Source organism: Oncorhynchus kisutch, unplaced genomic scaffold (assembly GCF_002021735.2).
Source record: "Oncorhynchus kisutch isolate 150728-3 unplaced genomic scaffold, Okis_V2 Okis02a-Okis13b_hom, whole genome shotgun sequence".
In the NCBI taxonomy this organism is placed as follows: Eukaryota; Metazoa; Chordata; class Actinopteri; order Salmoniformes; family Salmonidae; genus Oncorhynchus; species Oncorhynchus kisutch.
In genome coordinates this window covers 940206-957282 of record NW_022261979.1, presented here as the reverse complement: position 1 = coordinate 957282, position 17077 = coordinate 940206, and the positions used below count along the sequence as shown (strand labels likewise).

At 42.3% G+C, this 17077-nt stretch overlaps 1 protein-coding gene across 2 annotated transcripts in view; it reads right to left on the bottom strand.

Annotated features, from left to right (window-relative positions):
* The window catches only part of ulk4 (unc-51 like kinase 4), a 156996-nt gene that overhangs the window by 118120 nt on the left and 21799 nt on the right, over positions 1–17077 (bottom strand). For both annotated transcript variants that reach the window (XM_031812240.1, XM_031812241.1), the window contains exons 20-22: positions 6675–6836; positions 5672–5860; positions 3408–3535 (exon numbers count right to left, since the gene is read on the bottom strand). In XM_031812240.1, coding sequence (XP_031668100.1) covers positions 3408–3535; positions 5672–5860; positions 6675–6836 — 479 coding nt within the window. The remainder of the gene's footprint in view (positions 1–3407; positions 3536–5671; positions 5861–6674; positions 6837–17077) is intronic.

Here is a 17077-nt window from a genome sequence, read left to right as displayed (position 1 = left end):
AGAGAGAGAGAGAGAGAGAGAGAGAGAGAGAGAGAGAGAGAGAGAGAGAGAGAGAGAGAGAGAGAGAGAGAGAGAGAGAGGGATGGATGAGAGGGAGAGAGACAGAGAGAGAGAGACGTGTACGTCCACAGACAGGGCTGGCTAGCAGAGTCTAGACTGTTTAAACTGCAACTAGGCCAATTCATTTCCATTTCTAAATATGATGTAGAGTTTCACATGCTATCAAGATACACTTATTTTTTTTTTTTACAAAAGTTAGTCCTGAAACTTTCACAACTACATTTGTTATGAAACTTTGCATTTAAATATGTCATTTGATTTCTTCACAATTTAGTATTTTAGCAAGGCGCTACTGAAATACTCAGAAATAATCAATAACTCTGCACCAATTATGTAAAGTAAGAACAAGTGACTGACTGTCCAACATACAACCTGGTATAACCTACTATCAGCGAGATCCAAATGGACCCAGAGCTGTCCTACTTCCTCTTCATAATTATAGCAGCTTGCGAATGACAGACAACATTCAACCCTTATCAAAAAACATCTCTTCTTCCCTCGTGAGTTTGATTCAGGATTCCACCCCTTTTCCCCAATCAAAGGACTTCTATCTCCAATCCTGAGGCCTAAAAGAAGTTATCCCGACATAAATTGGTTTAGAATGATCGTTTGCTTAAGCAACCAGTGAAATGTATTAGAGGAAACCATTTCTCCAGTTGCTGAACCATTTGATAGACCTCATTTAACTGTTTTTACACAACGTTGCTCTTTGATATTGCTTCTAGGCTGAGGACTTACGGCATCTATTTAATTCCAGTCCTCCTCTACAAAACCAAAATAGTGGTGTTGGACACATTTCATTATGTGTGTGTGTGTGTGTATGTGTGTGTGTGTGTGTGTGTGTGTGTGTGTGTGTGTGTGTGTGTGTGTGTGTGTATGTGTGTTATTTGTCACACACACACCGAATAAAACAGGTGAAATAAGAATAAGAAATTAGTTTACAAATAATGAAATAAAAAGTAACAATGAATTAAAGAGCCGCAGAAAAATAACAATAGCAAAGACTATATACAGGGGGTACCAGTACTGAGTCAATGTGCGGGGGCACCGGATAGTCACCTAATAATCCCCAGTTTACATTCATCCCCCTCCTCTCCCCTGTAACTATTCCCCAGGTCGTTGCTGTAAATGAGATCGTGTTCTCAGTCAACTTACCTGGTAAAATAACGGATAAATAAATAAAATAGTTGAGGTAATTGAGGTATGTACATGTAGGTAGAGTTATTAAAGTGACTATGCATTGATAATAAACAGAGAGTAGCAGCAGCGTAAAAGTGTGTGTTTGTGTGAGTGTGTGTGTGGGGGGGTCTGGAGTCTTATGGCTTGGGGTTGAAGCTGTTTAGAAGCCTCTTGGACCTAGACTTGACACTCCGGTACCTCTTGCCATGCAGTAGCAGAGAGAACAGTCTATGACTTGGGTGGCTGGAGTCGTTGACAATTTTTAGGGCCTTCCTCTGACACCGCCTGATATAGAGGTCCTGGATGGCAGGAAGCTCAGCCCCAGTGATGTACTGGGCTGTACACACTACCCTCTGTTGTGCCATGCGGTCGGAGGCCGTGCAGTTGCCATACCAGGCAGTGATGCAACCAGTCAGGATGCTCTCGATGGTGCAGCTGTCGAACCTTTTGAGGATCTGAGGACCCATGCCAAATCCTTTCAGTCTCCTGAGGGGGAATAGGTTTTGTTGTGCCCTCTTAATGTCAGTCTTGGTGTGCTTGGACCATGTTAGATTGTTGGTGATTTGGACGTCAAGGAACTTGAGGCTCTCAACCTGCTCCACTACAGCCCCGTCGATGAGAATGGGGACGTGCTCGGTCCTCTTTTTTCTGTAGTCCACAATCATCTCCTTTGTCTTGATCATGTTGAGGGAGAGGTTGTTGTCCTGGAACCACACGGCCAGGTCTCTGACCTCCTCCCTATAGGCTGTCTCATCGTTGTTAGTGATCAGGCCTACCACTGTTGTGTCATCGGAAAACTTAATGGTTTGCCAACCCACACCAATTTGCATACTGCCCAAAAAGATTCACAGATGATGCAATCTCTGTTGCACTCCATACTGCCTTTTCACACCTGGACAAAAGGAACATCTATGTACGTACGGTCACTGTGGGGACGATATCATCCATGCACTTATTGATAAAGCCAGTGACTGATGTGGTGTACTCCTCAATGCCATTGGAAGAATCCCGGAACATGTTCCAGTCTGTGATAGCAAAACAGTCCTGTAGTTTAGCATCTGCTTCATCTGGCTGCTTTTTAATAGACCGAGTCACTGGTGCTTCCTGCTTTAGTTTTGATTTGTAAGCAGGAATCAGGAGAATAGAATTATGGTCAGATTTGCCAAATGGAGGGCGAGTGAGAGCTTTGTGCACGTCTCTGTGTGTGGAGTAAAGGTGGTCTAGAGTTTTTTCCCCTCTGGTTGCACATTTAACATGCTGGTAGAAATGAGCTTTTCCTGCATTAAAGTCCCCGGCCACTAGGAGCGCCGCCTCTGGGTGAGTGTTTTCCTGTTTACTTATGGCCGTATACAGCGCATTGAGTGTGGGCTTAGTGCCAGCATCGATTTGTGGTGGTATGTAGACAGCTATGAAAAATACAGATAAAAACTCTCTTTGTAAATAGTGTGGTCTACAGCTTATCACGAGATACTCTACCTCAGGCGAGCAAAACCTTGAGACTTCCTTAGATTTTGCGCACCAACTGTTGTTTACAAATATACATAGACTGCCACCCCTTGTCTTACCAGAAGCCACTGTTCTATCCTGCAGAAAAAGCCTAAAACCTGCCAGCTGTATGTTATTCATGTCGTCGTTCAGCATCGACTCGTGAAACATAAGATATTACACTTTTTAATGTCGCGTTGGTAGGATATACGTGATCGTAGTTCGTCTATTTTATTATCACTTGATTGTACGTTGGCTAATAGGACCAATGGTAAAGGTAGACTACCCTCTCGGCATCGGATCCTAAAAAGGCATACGGATCTTCGTCCACGATACCGCAGTCTCTTACTCCTGCGAATGACGGGGATGAGGGCCTTGTCGGGCGTCTGAAGTAAATCTTTCCCGTCCGACTCGTTGAACAAAAGGTATTCCTCCAGTACGGGGTGAGTAATCACTGTCATGATATCTGCAAGCTCTTTTTGGTCAGAAGACACGGTGGCAGAAACATTATGTACAAAATACATACAAATAACGTGAAAAAACATACACAATAGCACAATTGGTTACGGGATCATAAAACATCAGCCATCTCCTTCGTGTAGGTGTGTGTGCTAGCGCGCGCGTGTGCGTGTGTGTGTGTGTGTGTGTGAGAGAGAGTGAATGTGTAGTAGACGTGTCCATACCTAGAGTTGCAGCAGAGTAGCAGCATGTCCCTGTTGCTGCAGAGGACCTGAAGGAGAACCAGGAAGGCCTTGGCTCTGATGACAGAGGACGGGCTCTCCAGTGAACGCATTATCTTCACCACAAAGTCCTGTAATGACAGACAGCCACTACATTAAAGGGAGGGTTCACTGTTTTGGCGTTATGATACAATCCATTTGATTATCATTGCTACCTACAATAACAAAAAATGCTAGCCAGCAGATTCTGGAATTTCCCTAAAAAACAGCCACATTTTAAAATGATTTGGATGAAACAACACACAAGGTTAAGTCAGAACTATCCCTTTAAGACATGCTCAACTGTAATGGAGTCAAGTGGGGTTAGCTAAGCCTTAGCTGACCAGTAGAGACAGCTATAGTGTTGACCTGACACTGAGTCTTAGCTGACCAGTAGAGCCAGCTATAGTGTTGACCTGACACTGAGTCTTAGCTGACCAGTAGAGCCAGCTATAGTGTTGACCTGATACTGACATTAACCCGGAAGGCTCCCTGTGGGCTGCTACAGGTGTTATCACTTACACTGTCTGGAAGGTGCTGGGAGGGTGGAAACGACAGCCTCTCCAAAACAATACACTTATCATAAAACCATAGGTTAATAGGACTGATAGGCTCAGCGCTATTTACTGGGCAGCAAATTAGTCAGAATTGATTAACTTTCACAATCAGGAGGAAAATGGAAAAGGACAGCAGAAGTAAGACAGACATGAACACTCCTAAATACTGTGATTAAATACTGGCTGTGGTTGTGTGTGAGCAGTTGAGTTAATTCATTTCAAAAGCCTCTGGTCTACCCTGCTGCATAAACTGTAATTACATCAACAGTATTCCAAGCTGCACTAGAAGATTGTTGCAGCTCCTTCCCCAATTAGTGGAGTTGCTTAGAGATTCATTGAAATAAAACATTTATGCAAAGACAATGCATGAATAAACAAGGCTTTCCAGACTTCTATTTGTCAAGGGAATTAATGAGGAAAATGTATAGCATTTTATAATTGGTGCAAAGGTGACGCAGTAAGTTGTATGCACTCAAAGACTTGTTTTCCCAAGTTACATTGGAAATGGACATGTAGATTCATTCAGGTCAAACTAAATGACCAATGGTAATCTCACAGAACCTTGAAGGCAGCGATGTACAGTACCTTCTTAAATCACTTTCACCGGCTCATTTGTGTCTATAGGAACTTTACAGGGAGGGAGGGCCTTGTTTTTGCATTAACAATCCTGCTGCTATTACAAAACAGTACTGCCCCTCTTAGTGGAGAATCCTGAAAGCAAGATGAATATTTAAAGATAATCATCAGTAGGAATAAGGCATGTTTGTTCAAGTCTCAGTGACTGGGAGTCAAGTCAACCTCAGGAAATAAGAGAACTCCTCTCTTTGAAGAAAATGATTCTCTCCCATCCCAGTTGGTGAGGCCCTGAGACAGACTAGACATCACATGCAGACAAATCTTTCTCTTTCTTATCTGCATCTTATCTGGCTTTGGCTGCATGTGTTCCGTTGGGAGAGATTTATATTCCATTATTTGTTCATACTTACAACTAACCCTAACTGGGCCAGAGGATTAAAGATAGAGGGAGATGGAGAGGAGAGAGGAGAAGAAGAGGAGAGGAGATGGGATTCATCTCCTGTGTTGGCTGGAACTAGCAGCACAAGCCGATAATGGCCAATTATCTGTCAGAGGTTAGGGAGAGGGCGGCGGTGCCGGGCCATATGAGATGTTTAGTGCTGAAGAAGATGGCACAGGGCTGAAACATGTCCACACAGAGACAACACCAATACCATACAGCTATGGCACGGGCCACACTCTTAGCCTCACAGTGACAGTTGAATGAAGGAGGGGCTATAGTTGTTCTTTCATTTTCTGCGTCCCAAATGGCACCCTATTCCCTATAGTGCACTACCTTTGCCCAGGGCCCATAGGGTCAAAAGTAGTGCACAATTTTATTTTTAACCTTTATTTAACTAGACAAGTCAGTTAAGAACAAATTCTTATTTACAATGATGGCCTACCCCGGCCAAACCAGGATGACGCTGGGCCAATTGTGCACCATCCTATGTGACTCCCAATCAGTTGGATTCGAACCAGGGTCTGTAGTGACGCGTCTTGCACTGAGATGCAGTGCCTTAGACCACTGCGCCACTCGAGAGTCATGTAGGGAATAGGGTAGCATTTAGGACTGTTGGTGTTTAACAAGGTGTTACACTACAGTATCCTACATACCCGCTCCTGGACTAGTCTGTGTAGCTGGGCGTGGGCCCCTGACGCCAGCATGGCAGAGAACATGGTGAGTATGTGCTGCTGGACACGGCTGATCCCCGACACCAGGCTGGCTAAGATGGCTGGCAGCCCCACCTTGTCAATCACACTGTGGAAGGCACTGGCTGAGAGGCGGGTGATTCTGCACAGGGCCTGTATGAAGTTAATAACACAGGAAGGCCTCAGTCATCATCAAGTTCTCTTTCAAACACATCTGGCTTCTAAAAGTGCCGGATAGGCAGGGTTTGTACATTTGGGACTATTGCATTGGTTTCTTTGTGTCAGACAAACTCAATCAGGTTATATACATGGACCTATTAGTCCCAATGCAGGTTATATACATGGACCTATTAGTCCCAATGCAGGTTATATACATGGACCTATTAGTCCCAATGCAGGTTATATACATGGACCTATTAGTCCCAATGCAGGTTATATACATGGACCTATTAGTCCCAATGCAGGTTATATACATGGACCTATTAGTCCCAATGCAGGTTATATACATGGACCTATTAGTCCCAATGCAGGTTATAAACATGGACCTATTAGTCCCAATGCAGGTTATATACATGGACCTATTAGTCCCAATGCAGGTTATAAACATGGACCTATTAGTCCCAATGCAGGTTATATACATGGACCTATTAGTCCCAATGCAGGTTATATACATGGACCTATTAGTCCCAATGCAGGTTATATACATGGACCTATTAGTCCCAATGCAGGTTATATACATGGACCTATTAGTCCCAATGCAGGTTATATACATGGACCTATTAGTCCCAATGCAGGTTATATACATGGACCTATTAGTCCCAATGCAGGTTATATACATGGACCTAATCCATCCAGTGGTATTTCATCAGTACACAGTATCTCTACTTCAATCACAAATGAAAGTGAAATATTGTAGTGAGTGAGTGAGTTCAGATTTCCCCGGTTAGTGTATTGAGTTTGTACTTACTGAGATGGCGCTGACGCGTAGTGAGTCGACACTGGAGTGTGTGAACAGGTACCAGAGCATGGGGCCTATCTCCCCGGTGATGAAGCCCTGGGCGTAGTGAGACGCCGGGGTACACACGTTCTCCACCATCTTACACACCATGTGGTTCACAACCAGCTCCTCCTAAAGACACACATACAGACACACACGCGGACGGACATACACACACGGATGAACCCAACACACACACACAGTACAATACAATGGAATGCCCAAGATAGGTTAGCTAGGCTAAATAAAACACAATCCTGAATCCTACAAGAACCTGAAGGTCACACCTCAAAGAAAAGCAAAACAAAACAATTAGTTATTAACAATTTGATTTACACAAATCATTACAATGGCTAGAATGTGAAGTGGGTCATTACCCACCACGCATCCATTATATATCACATATCCATTATATACCACGCATCCATTATATACCACACATCCATTATATACCACACATCCATTATATACCACACATCCATTATATACCACAGATCCATTATATACCACACATCCATTATATACCACATATCCATTATAGACCACGCATCCATTATATACCACACATCCATTATATACCACACATCCATTATATACCACACATCCATTATATACCACGCATCCATTATATACCACGCATCCATTATATACCACGCATCCATTATATACCACGCATCCATTATATACCACATATCCATGATATACCACATATCCATTATATACCACACATCCATTATATACCACACATCCATTATATACCAAACATCCATTATATACCACGCATCCATTATATACCACACATCCATTATATACCACGCATATACCACACATCCATTATATACCAAACATCCATGATATACCACGCATCCATTATATACCACACATCCATTATATACCACACAGCCATTATATACCACACATCCATTATATACCACACATCCATTATATACCACACATCCATTATATACCACACATCCATTATAGACCACACATCCATTATAGACCACACATCCATTATATACCACACATCCATTATATACCACACATCCATTATATACCACACATCCATTATATACCACACGCCCATTATATACCACACATCCATTATATACCACACAGCCATTATATACCACAGATCCATTATATACCACACATCCATTATATACCACACATCCATTATATACCACACATCCATTATATACCACAGATCCATTATATACCACACAGCCATTATATACCACAGATCCATTATATACCACACATCCATTATATACCACACATCCATTATATACCACACATCCATTATATACCACACATCCATTATATAACACACATCCATTATATACCACACATCCATTATATACCACACATCCATTATATACCACACATCCATCACATACCACACATCCATTATATACCACACATCCATTATATACCACAGATCCATTAAGTCACCTTGTTACCCTGGTTCCACTGGGTTACATCATAAGCTTATTACTCCATTAAAACGTGGAAATGAGGATCACTACTAACAACCTAATGAACATAGTGTTCACTAGTTAAAACCAGTATTCTACCACAGTACCTTTCTGATCTACAGTCGTGACCAAAGGTTTTAGATATTAGATATTTTTGTCGGATGTTACTATGGAATTTTTAAGTGTAATTACAAGCTTTTCATACGTGTCAAAGGCTTTTATTGACAATTACATGAATTACTGATATTTGCAGTGTTGACCCTTCTTTTTCAAGACCTCTGCAATCCTCCCTGGCATGCTGTCAATTAACTTCTGACTGATGGCAGCCCATTGCATAATCAATGCTTTGAGTTTGTCAGAATTTGTGGGTTTTTGTTTGTCCACCTGCCTTTGAGGATTGACCACAAGTTCTCAATGGGATTAAGGTCTGGAGAGTTTCCTGGCCATGGATATCGATGTTTTGTTCCCCGAGCCACTTAGTTATCACTTTTGCCTAATGGCAAGGTGCTCCATCATGCTGGAAAAGGCATTGTTTGTCACCAAACTGTTCCTGGATGGTTGGGAGAAGTTGCTCTTGGAGGATGTGTTGGTACCATTCTTTATTCATGGCTGTGTTCTTAGGCAAAATGGTGAGTGAGTCCACTCCCTTGGAGTACACTCCCATGTACAGTGCCTTGCGAAAGTATTCGGCCCCCTTGAACTTTGCGACCTTTTGCCACATTTCAGGCTTCAAACATAAAGATATAAAACTGTATTTTTTTGTGAAAAAGCAACAACAAGTGGGACACAATCATGAAGTGGAACGACATTTATTGGATATTTCAAACTTTTTTAACAAATCAAAAACTGAAAAATTGGGCGTGCAAAATTATTCAGCCCCCTTAAGTTAATACTTTGTAGCGCCACCTTTTGCTGCGATTACAGCTGTAAGTCGCTTGGGGTATGTCTCTATCAGTTTTGCACATCGAGAGACTGAAATGTTTTCCCATTCCTCCTTGCAAAACAGCTCGAGCTCAGTGAGGTTGGATGGAGAGCATTTGTGAACAGCAGTTTTCAGTTCATTCCACTCGATTGGATTCAGGTCTGGACTTTGACTTGGCCATTCTAACACCTGGATATGTTTATTTTTGAACCATTCCATTGTAGATTTTGCTTTATGTTTTGGATCATTGTCTTGTTGGAAGACAAATCTCCGTCCCAGTCTCAGGTCTTTTGCAGACTCCATCAGGTTTTCTTCCAGAATGGTCCTGTATTTGGCTCCATCCATCTTCCCATCAATTTTAACCATCTTCCCTGTCCCTGCTGAAGAAAAGCAGGCCCAAACCATGATGCTGCCACCACCATGTTTGACAGTGGGGATGGTGTGTTCAGGGTAATGAGCTGTGTTGCTTTTACGCCAAACATAACGTTTTGCATTGTTGCCAAAAAGTTCAATTTTGGTTTCATCTGACCAGAGCACCTTCTTCCACATGTTTGGTGTGTCTCCCAGGTGGCTTGTGGCAAACTTTAAACGACACTTTTTATGGATATCTTTAAGAAATGGCTTTCTTCTTGCCACTCTTCCATAAAGGCCAGATTTGTGCAATATACGACTGATTGTTGTCCTATGGACAGAGTCTCCCACCTCAGCTGTAGATCTCTGCAGTTCATCCAGAGTGATCATGGGCCTCTTGGCTGCATTTCTGATCAGTCTTCTCCTTGTATGAGCTAAAAGTTTAGAGGGACGGCCAGGTCTTGGTAGATTTGCAGTGGTCTGATACTCCTTCCATTTCAATATTATCGCTTGCACAGTGCTCCTTGGGATGTTTAAAGCTTGGGAAATATTTTTGTATCCAAATCCGGCTTTAAACTTCTTCACAACAGTTATCTCGGACCTGCCTGGTGTGTTCCTTGTTCTTCATGATGCTCTCTGCGCTTTTAACGGACCTCTGAGACTATCACAGTGCAGGTGCATTTATACGGAGACTTGATTACACACAGGTGGATTGTATTTATCATCATTAGTCATTTAGGTCAACATTGGATCATTCAGAGATCCTCACTGAACTTCTGGAGAGAGTTTGCTGCACTGAAATTAAAGGGGTATGTTGCACGCCCAATTTTTCAGTTTTTGATTTGTTAAAAAGTTTGAAAAGTTTGAAATATCCAATAAATGTCGTTCCACTTCATGATTGTGTCCCACTTGTTGTTGATTCTTCACAAAAAAATACAGTTTTATATCTTTATGTTTGAAGCCTGAAATGTGGCAAAAGGTCGCAAAGTTCAAGGGGGCCGAATACTTTCGCAAGGCACTGTATATTTGTGTCATTCTCAAAACGTTTGGCCACAACTGTACACTACAGCCACACACAGTAACCCACAACAACCACATGACTGGACTGTGTCCAAAACAGCACCCTCCTCCCTACTCGTTTTGTGCAGAGCCCTAGAGGCCTTGGCCAACAGTAGTAGTGCCCTATGAGACATGGCTCTCAAGACAAGACAGGTTATGTCCACACTGCCCACAAAATGAGGTGGAAATTGAGCTGCACTATCTAACCTCCTGCCCAATGTATGACCATATTAGAGACACATATTTCCCTCAGATTACACAGATCCACAAAGAATTTGAAAACAAATCCAAGTTTGATAATACCACAGTGTGCCATCACAGCAGCAGGATTTGTGACCAGTGAAGAACAATCACCACTGTAAATGCAACCCATATTTATGTTTATTTATTTTCTCTTTTGTAGATTAACTATTTGCACATCGTGACAACACTATGTATTGACATAATATGAAATTTGAAATGTCTCTATTTCTTTGAAACTTTTGTAAGTGTAGTGTTTACACTTTTGTTTATTATCTATTTCACTTGTTTCCCATGCCAATAATAATAATTTAATTGAGAGAGGGACAGCGAGAGGGACAGCGAGAGAGAGAGACAGCGAGAGAGAGAGAGAGAGACAGCAAGAGAAAGACAGACAGCGAGAGAGAGAGAGAAAGAGGGCTCTAGGTTCTGATATAGTTGAGGTGCTGAGTAGGAGGACACCTGCACTGATTGACAAGCTGCTAGAGGGCGAGTGAGGAGTTAAGGAAGCTGCGTCCCAAATGGCACCCTATTCTGTACATATTGCACTACTTTTGACCAGAGTCCACGTAGTGCACTATATAGGGAATAGGGTACCATTTGGGACAGACCCGAAAGAGGGAACATAGTGAGGGGGAACATTCCAGTCAGAAAGGCCTTGTTGTGTCAGTAGAACAAGTTAACCAGAAACAAATACAACTCAAGTCAAGATACTCCACACAGCACAGCAGCCTCAAGGTTTCTCTTCTCTCTCCACACAACGACCATACAAAATCACTGTGAAGAAAAGCTGAGGGCGTTTTTTAAAACACGCCCGTTTGTACAACTAACTATGTTTCATACCGGTGTGGACATACTGTACACAGACTCCCTTTTCACAAAGGTAAGGCACGCTGGAGGCTACTGTGTATAAGGTGTGCTGTAACTCAGAGCATGTTTTAACCTGATGTTACAAAGGCAACTATACTAGACTAAAACAGCATAAACAAAACACACACAGAGAAAACCTTGGAGTCATGCGATGCGTCACTACTTATTCCAACCTTTCAGAAAGTGAAGTCTGAAAATGGCATTGAAAATCTAATGTTAAGAACAGAGGCAGGGAGGGGTATTGAAAATATAATGTTATGAACAGAGGCAGGGAGGGGTATTGAAAATATAATGTTATGAACAGAGGCAGGGAGGGGTATTGAAAATATAATGTTATGAACAGAGGCAGGGAGGGGTATTGAAAATATAATGTTATGAACAGAGTCAGGGAGGGGTATTGAAAATATAATGTTATGAACAGAGGCAGGGAGGGGTATTGAAAATATAATGTTATGAACAGAGGCAGGGAGGGGTATTGAAAATATAATGTTATGAACAGAGCCGGGGAGGGGTATTGAAAATATAATGTTATGAACAGAGGCAGGGAGGGGTATTGAAAATATAATGTTATGAACAGAGTCAGGGAGGGGCATTGAAAATATAATGTTATGAACAGAGGCAGGGAGGGGTATTGAAAATATAATGTTATGAACAGAGGCAGGGAGGGGCATTGAAAATCTAATGTTATGAACAGAGGCAGGGAGGGGCATTGAAAATCTAATGTTATGAACAGAGGCAGGGAGGGGCATTGAAAATATATTGTAAAGAACATCAAATGAGCTAAATAGCTATTGCTATTGGGCCTACCAATATGCTGCTTGTATACGAGTGGCTCAGGATTTCTTTTGAGAGAAAAGGTTGGAGAACCCTGATCTAACTCAATGAACAAAGGGAATTGGTCCCTGGTACAAATGTAGTGCACTAAATAGAAAATAGGGTGCCATTTGGAAAACAGCCATTAAACAGGACATTGGGCACACCTGTGGAGTGGAGTGCGGCTAATTCTCAATTTTTCTCATTAAAACACTGCTACTGTATTAATACTAGCATCTAACACACTGGGAAAAAATGAACATAGGATGCAACAACAACAAAAAAGTACTCATCCAAGAAGTTCTCAAACTGCCTGGGCATGAGAGCTATTTTAAACACCATTTTATTTCCTTGGTTAACTGTTCTACAAGAAACATTTAAATTCCTTAAATTTGTTTTGCAGATATACTGTAGATTACCCTGGACTAACTGGAAAATCATTCCAAACAGGAGTCTAATTCAACATGAAAAGGGATGAAAGCCTTTAACTAATGTCTAGACTGTAGGACCTAAAACTATAACCTAGGGCTAATACTGTAGGGCCTAAAACCATAACCTAGGGCTAATACTGTAGGGCCTAAAACCATAACCCAGGGCTCATACTGTAGGGCCTAAAACCATAACCTAGGGCTAATACTGTAGGGCCTAAAACCATAACCTAGGGCTAATACTGTAGGGCATAAAACCATAACCCAGGGCTCATACTGTAGGGCCTAAAACCATAACCTAGGGCTAATACTGTAGGCCTAAAACCATAACCTAGGGCTAATACTGTAGGGCATAAAACCATAACCCAGGGCTCATACTGTAGGGCCTAAAACCATAACCTAGGGCTAATACTGTAGGGCCTAAAACCATAACCTAGGGCTAATACTGTAGGCCTAAAACCATAACCTAGGGCTAATACTGTAGGGCATAAAACCATAACCCAGGGCTCATACTGTAGGGCCTAAAACCATAACCTAGGGCTAATACTGTAGGGCCTAAAACCATAACCTAGGGCTAATACTGTAGGGCATAAAACCATAACCCAGGGCTCATACTGTAGGGCCTAAAACCATAACCTAGGGCTAATACTGTAGGCCTAAAACCATAACCTAGGGCTAATACTGTAGGGCATAAAACCATAACCCAGGGCTCATACTGTAGGGCCTAAAACCATAACCTAGGGCTAATACTGTAGGGCCTAAAACCATAACCTAGGGCTAATACTGTAGGCCTAAAACCATAACCTAGGGCTAATACTGTAGGGCATAAAACCATAACCCAGGGCTCATACTGTAGGGCCTAAAACCATAACCTAGGGCTAATACTGTAGGGCCTAAAACCATAACCTAGGGCTAATACTGTAGGGCATAAAACCATAACCCAGGGCTCATACTGTAGGGCCTAAAACCATAACCTAGGGCTAATACTGTAGGGCCTAAAACCATAACCTAGGGCTAATACTGTAGGCCTAAAACCATAACCTAGGGCTAATACTGTAGGGCATAAAACCATAACCCAGGGCTCATACTGTAGGGCCTAAAACCATAACCTAGGGCTAATACTGTAGGGCCTAAAACCATAACCTAGGGCTAATACTGTAGGGCATAAAACCATAACCCAGGGCTCATACTGTAGGGCCTAAAACCATAACCTAGGGCTAATACTGTAGGCCTAAAACCATAACCTAGGGCTAATACTGTAGGGCATAAAACCATAACCCAGGGCTCATACTGTAGGGCCTAAAACCATAACCTAGGGCTAATACTGTAGGGCCTAAAACCATAACCTAGGGCTAATACTGTAGGCCTAAAACCATAACCTAGGGCTAATACTGTAGGGCATAAAACCATAACCCAGGGCTCATACTGTAGGGCCTAAAACCATAACCTAGGGCTAATACTGTAGGGCCTAAAACCATAACCTAGGGCTAATACTGTAGGGCATGAAACCATAACCCAGGGCTCATACTGTAGGGCCTAAAACCATAACCTAGGGCTAATACTGTAGGGCCTAAAACCATAACCTAGGGCTAATACTGTAGGGCCTAAAACCATAACCTAGGGCTAATACTGTAGGCCTAAAACCATAACCCAGGGCTAATACTGTAGGCCTAAAACCATAACCTAGGGCTAATATTGTAGGCCTAAAACCATAACCCAGGGCTAATACTGTAGGCCTAAAACCATAACCTAGGGCTAATACTGTAGGCCTAAAACCATAACCCAGGGCTAATACTGTAGGGCCTAAAACCATAACCTAGGGCTAATACTGTAGGCATAAAACCATAACCCAGGGCTCATACTGTAGGGCCTAAAACCATAACCTAGGGCTAATACTGTAGGACCTAAAACCATAACCTAGGGCTAATACTGTAGGCCTAAAACCATAACCTAGGGCTAATACTGTAGGCCTAAAACCATAACCCAGGGCTAATACTGTAGGCCTAAAACCATAACCTAGGGCTAATACTGTAGGCCTAAAACCATAACCCAGGGCTAATACTGTAGGGCCTAAAACCATAACCTAGGGCTAATACTGTAGGCCTAAAACCATAACATAGGGCTAATACTGTAGGGCCTAAAACCATAACCTAGGGCTAATACTGTAGGCGTAACCATAATCTAGGGCTAATTCTGTAGGCCTAAAACCATAACCTAGGGCTAATACTGTAGGCCTAAAACCATAACCTAGGGTGTATACTGTAGGGCCCAAAACCATAACCTAGGGCTAATACTGTAGGCCTAAAACCATAACCTAGGGCTAATACTGTAGGCCTAAAACCATAACCTAGGGTGTATACTGTAGGGCCTAAAACCATAACCTAGGGTGTATACTGTAGGGCCCAAAACCATAACCTAGGGCTAATACTGTAGGCCTAAAACCATAACCTAGGGCTAATACTGTAGGCCTAAAACCATAACCTAGGACTAATACTGTAGGCCTAAAACCATAACCTAGGGCTAATACTGTAGGGCCTAAAACCATAACCTAGGGCTAATACTGTAGGCCTAAAACCATAACCTAGGGCTAATACTGTAGGCCTAAAACCATAACCTAGGGCGTATACTGTAGGCCTAAAACCATAACCTAGGGCTAATTCTGTAGGCCTAAAACCATAACCTAGGGCTAATACTGTAGGCCTAAAACCATAACCTAGGGCTAATACTGTAGGGTCTAAAACCATAACCTAGGGCTAACACTGTAGGCCTAAAACCATAACCTAGGGCATATACTGTAGGCCTAAAACCATAACCTAGGGCTAATACTGTAGGGCTAAAACCATAACCTAGGGCTAATACTGCAGGGCCTAAAACCATAACCTAGGGCTAATACTGTAGGCCTAAAACCATATCCTAGGGCGTATACTGTAGGCCTCAAACCATAACCTAGTGCTAATACTGTAGGCCTAAAGCTATAACCTAGGGCTAATACTGTAGGCCTAAAACCATATCCTAGGGCATATACTATAGGCCTAAAACCATAACCTAGGGCTAATACTGTAGGCCTAAAACCATAACCTAGGGTGTATACTGTAGGGCCTAAAACCATAACCTAGGGTGTATACTGTAGGGCCTAAAACCATAACCTAGGGTGTATACTGTAGGGCCTAAAACCATAACCTAGGGCTAATACTGTAGGCCTAAAACCATAACCTAGGGTGTATACTGTAGGGCCTAAAACCATAACCTAGGGCTAATACTGTAGGCCTAAAACCATAACCTAGGGTGTATACTGTAGGGCCTAAAACCATAACCTAGGGCTAATACTGTTGGCCTAAAACCATAACCTTAAGAACCATAAACCATAATACTGTAGGGCCGACATGGGGATTGAACACAAAACTATGAGGACAAAACAGAGTTCATGCAGCTCTTTACTAAGCTTAGTATCTCCACTACACGAGGATCGAAAAAGCCCCAGTAAACAATTCTATATAAGAAGAAGACTCTTATCATAGTGGTAGCTATAAGTCTTTACTAAGCTTAGCCTTTGTGTCTCCTCTAGTTTGAGCCTGTGCTGTATGTTCTCCCAGAGTGTTAGCCGTGTCAGACTGAGAGGAGCCCTGCAGTCTCTCTTGTGGTTTCCCCAGCCTGCAACAAGTGCCTGTGTGTAATTATGTCCCTTTTGAAGCAGCAGCGCAGCACCTGGACCAGAAGAACGCTCTATGTAAATTCAGGACCGCCAACTAAGCCTTTCATTATCCGGCTTGTTTTCATCTCTCTGCTTAGAACTCTATCCTCTCCGTTTAAATGGCATGTTTAATGAATAAGAGTGATATTAAAACCAAAAAATATCAAAACGGGTTTTAACTTTGTGAAATGTGTATTTAGAAGATTACAGAAGAATGCAAAGATGGAGCTGGCATGTAGTACGTCAGACAGCAAAACACCTACAAGACAGTGTGGAAAGGATCTCTGAAATTATTACCATTGAGTACTACAATACTTTAAGATACAATCTCCCTTGAAGAATGTCTACGTTCTTTTAAAAGAGACACTTCCCACTCGGCACACATGTCGTTTCAATTAAATTACGTTGAACCAACGTGGAATAGACGTTGAATTGATGTCTGTGCCCAGTGGGTTCTCTAGCTCACAAAAAATGAAAATATTATTGATCTTTGCAATATGGTCAACACCCTAAAGATTGAT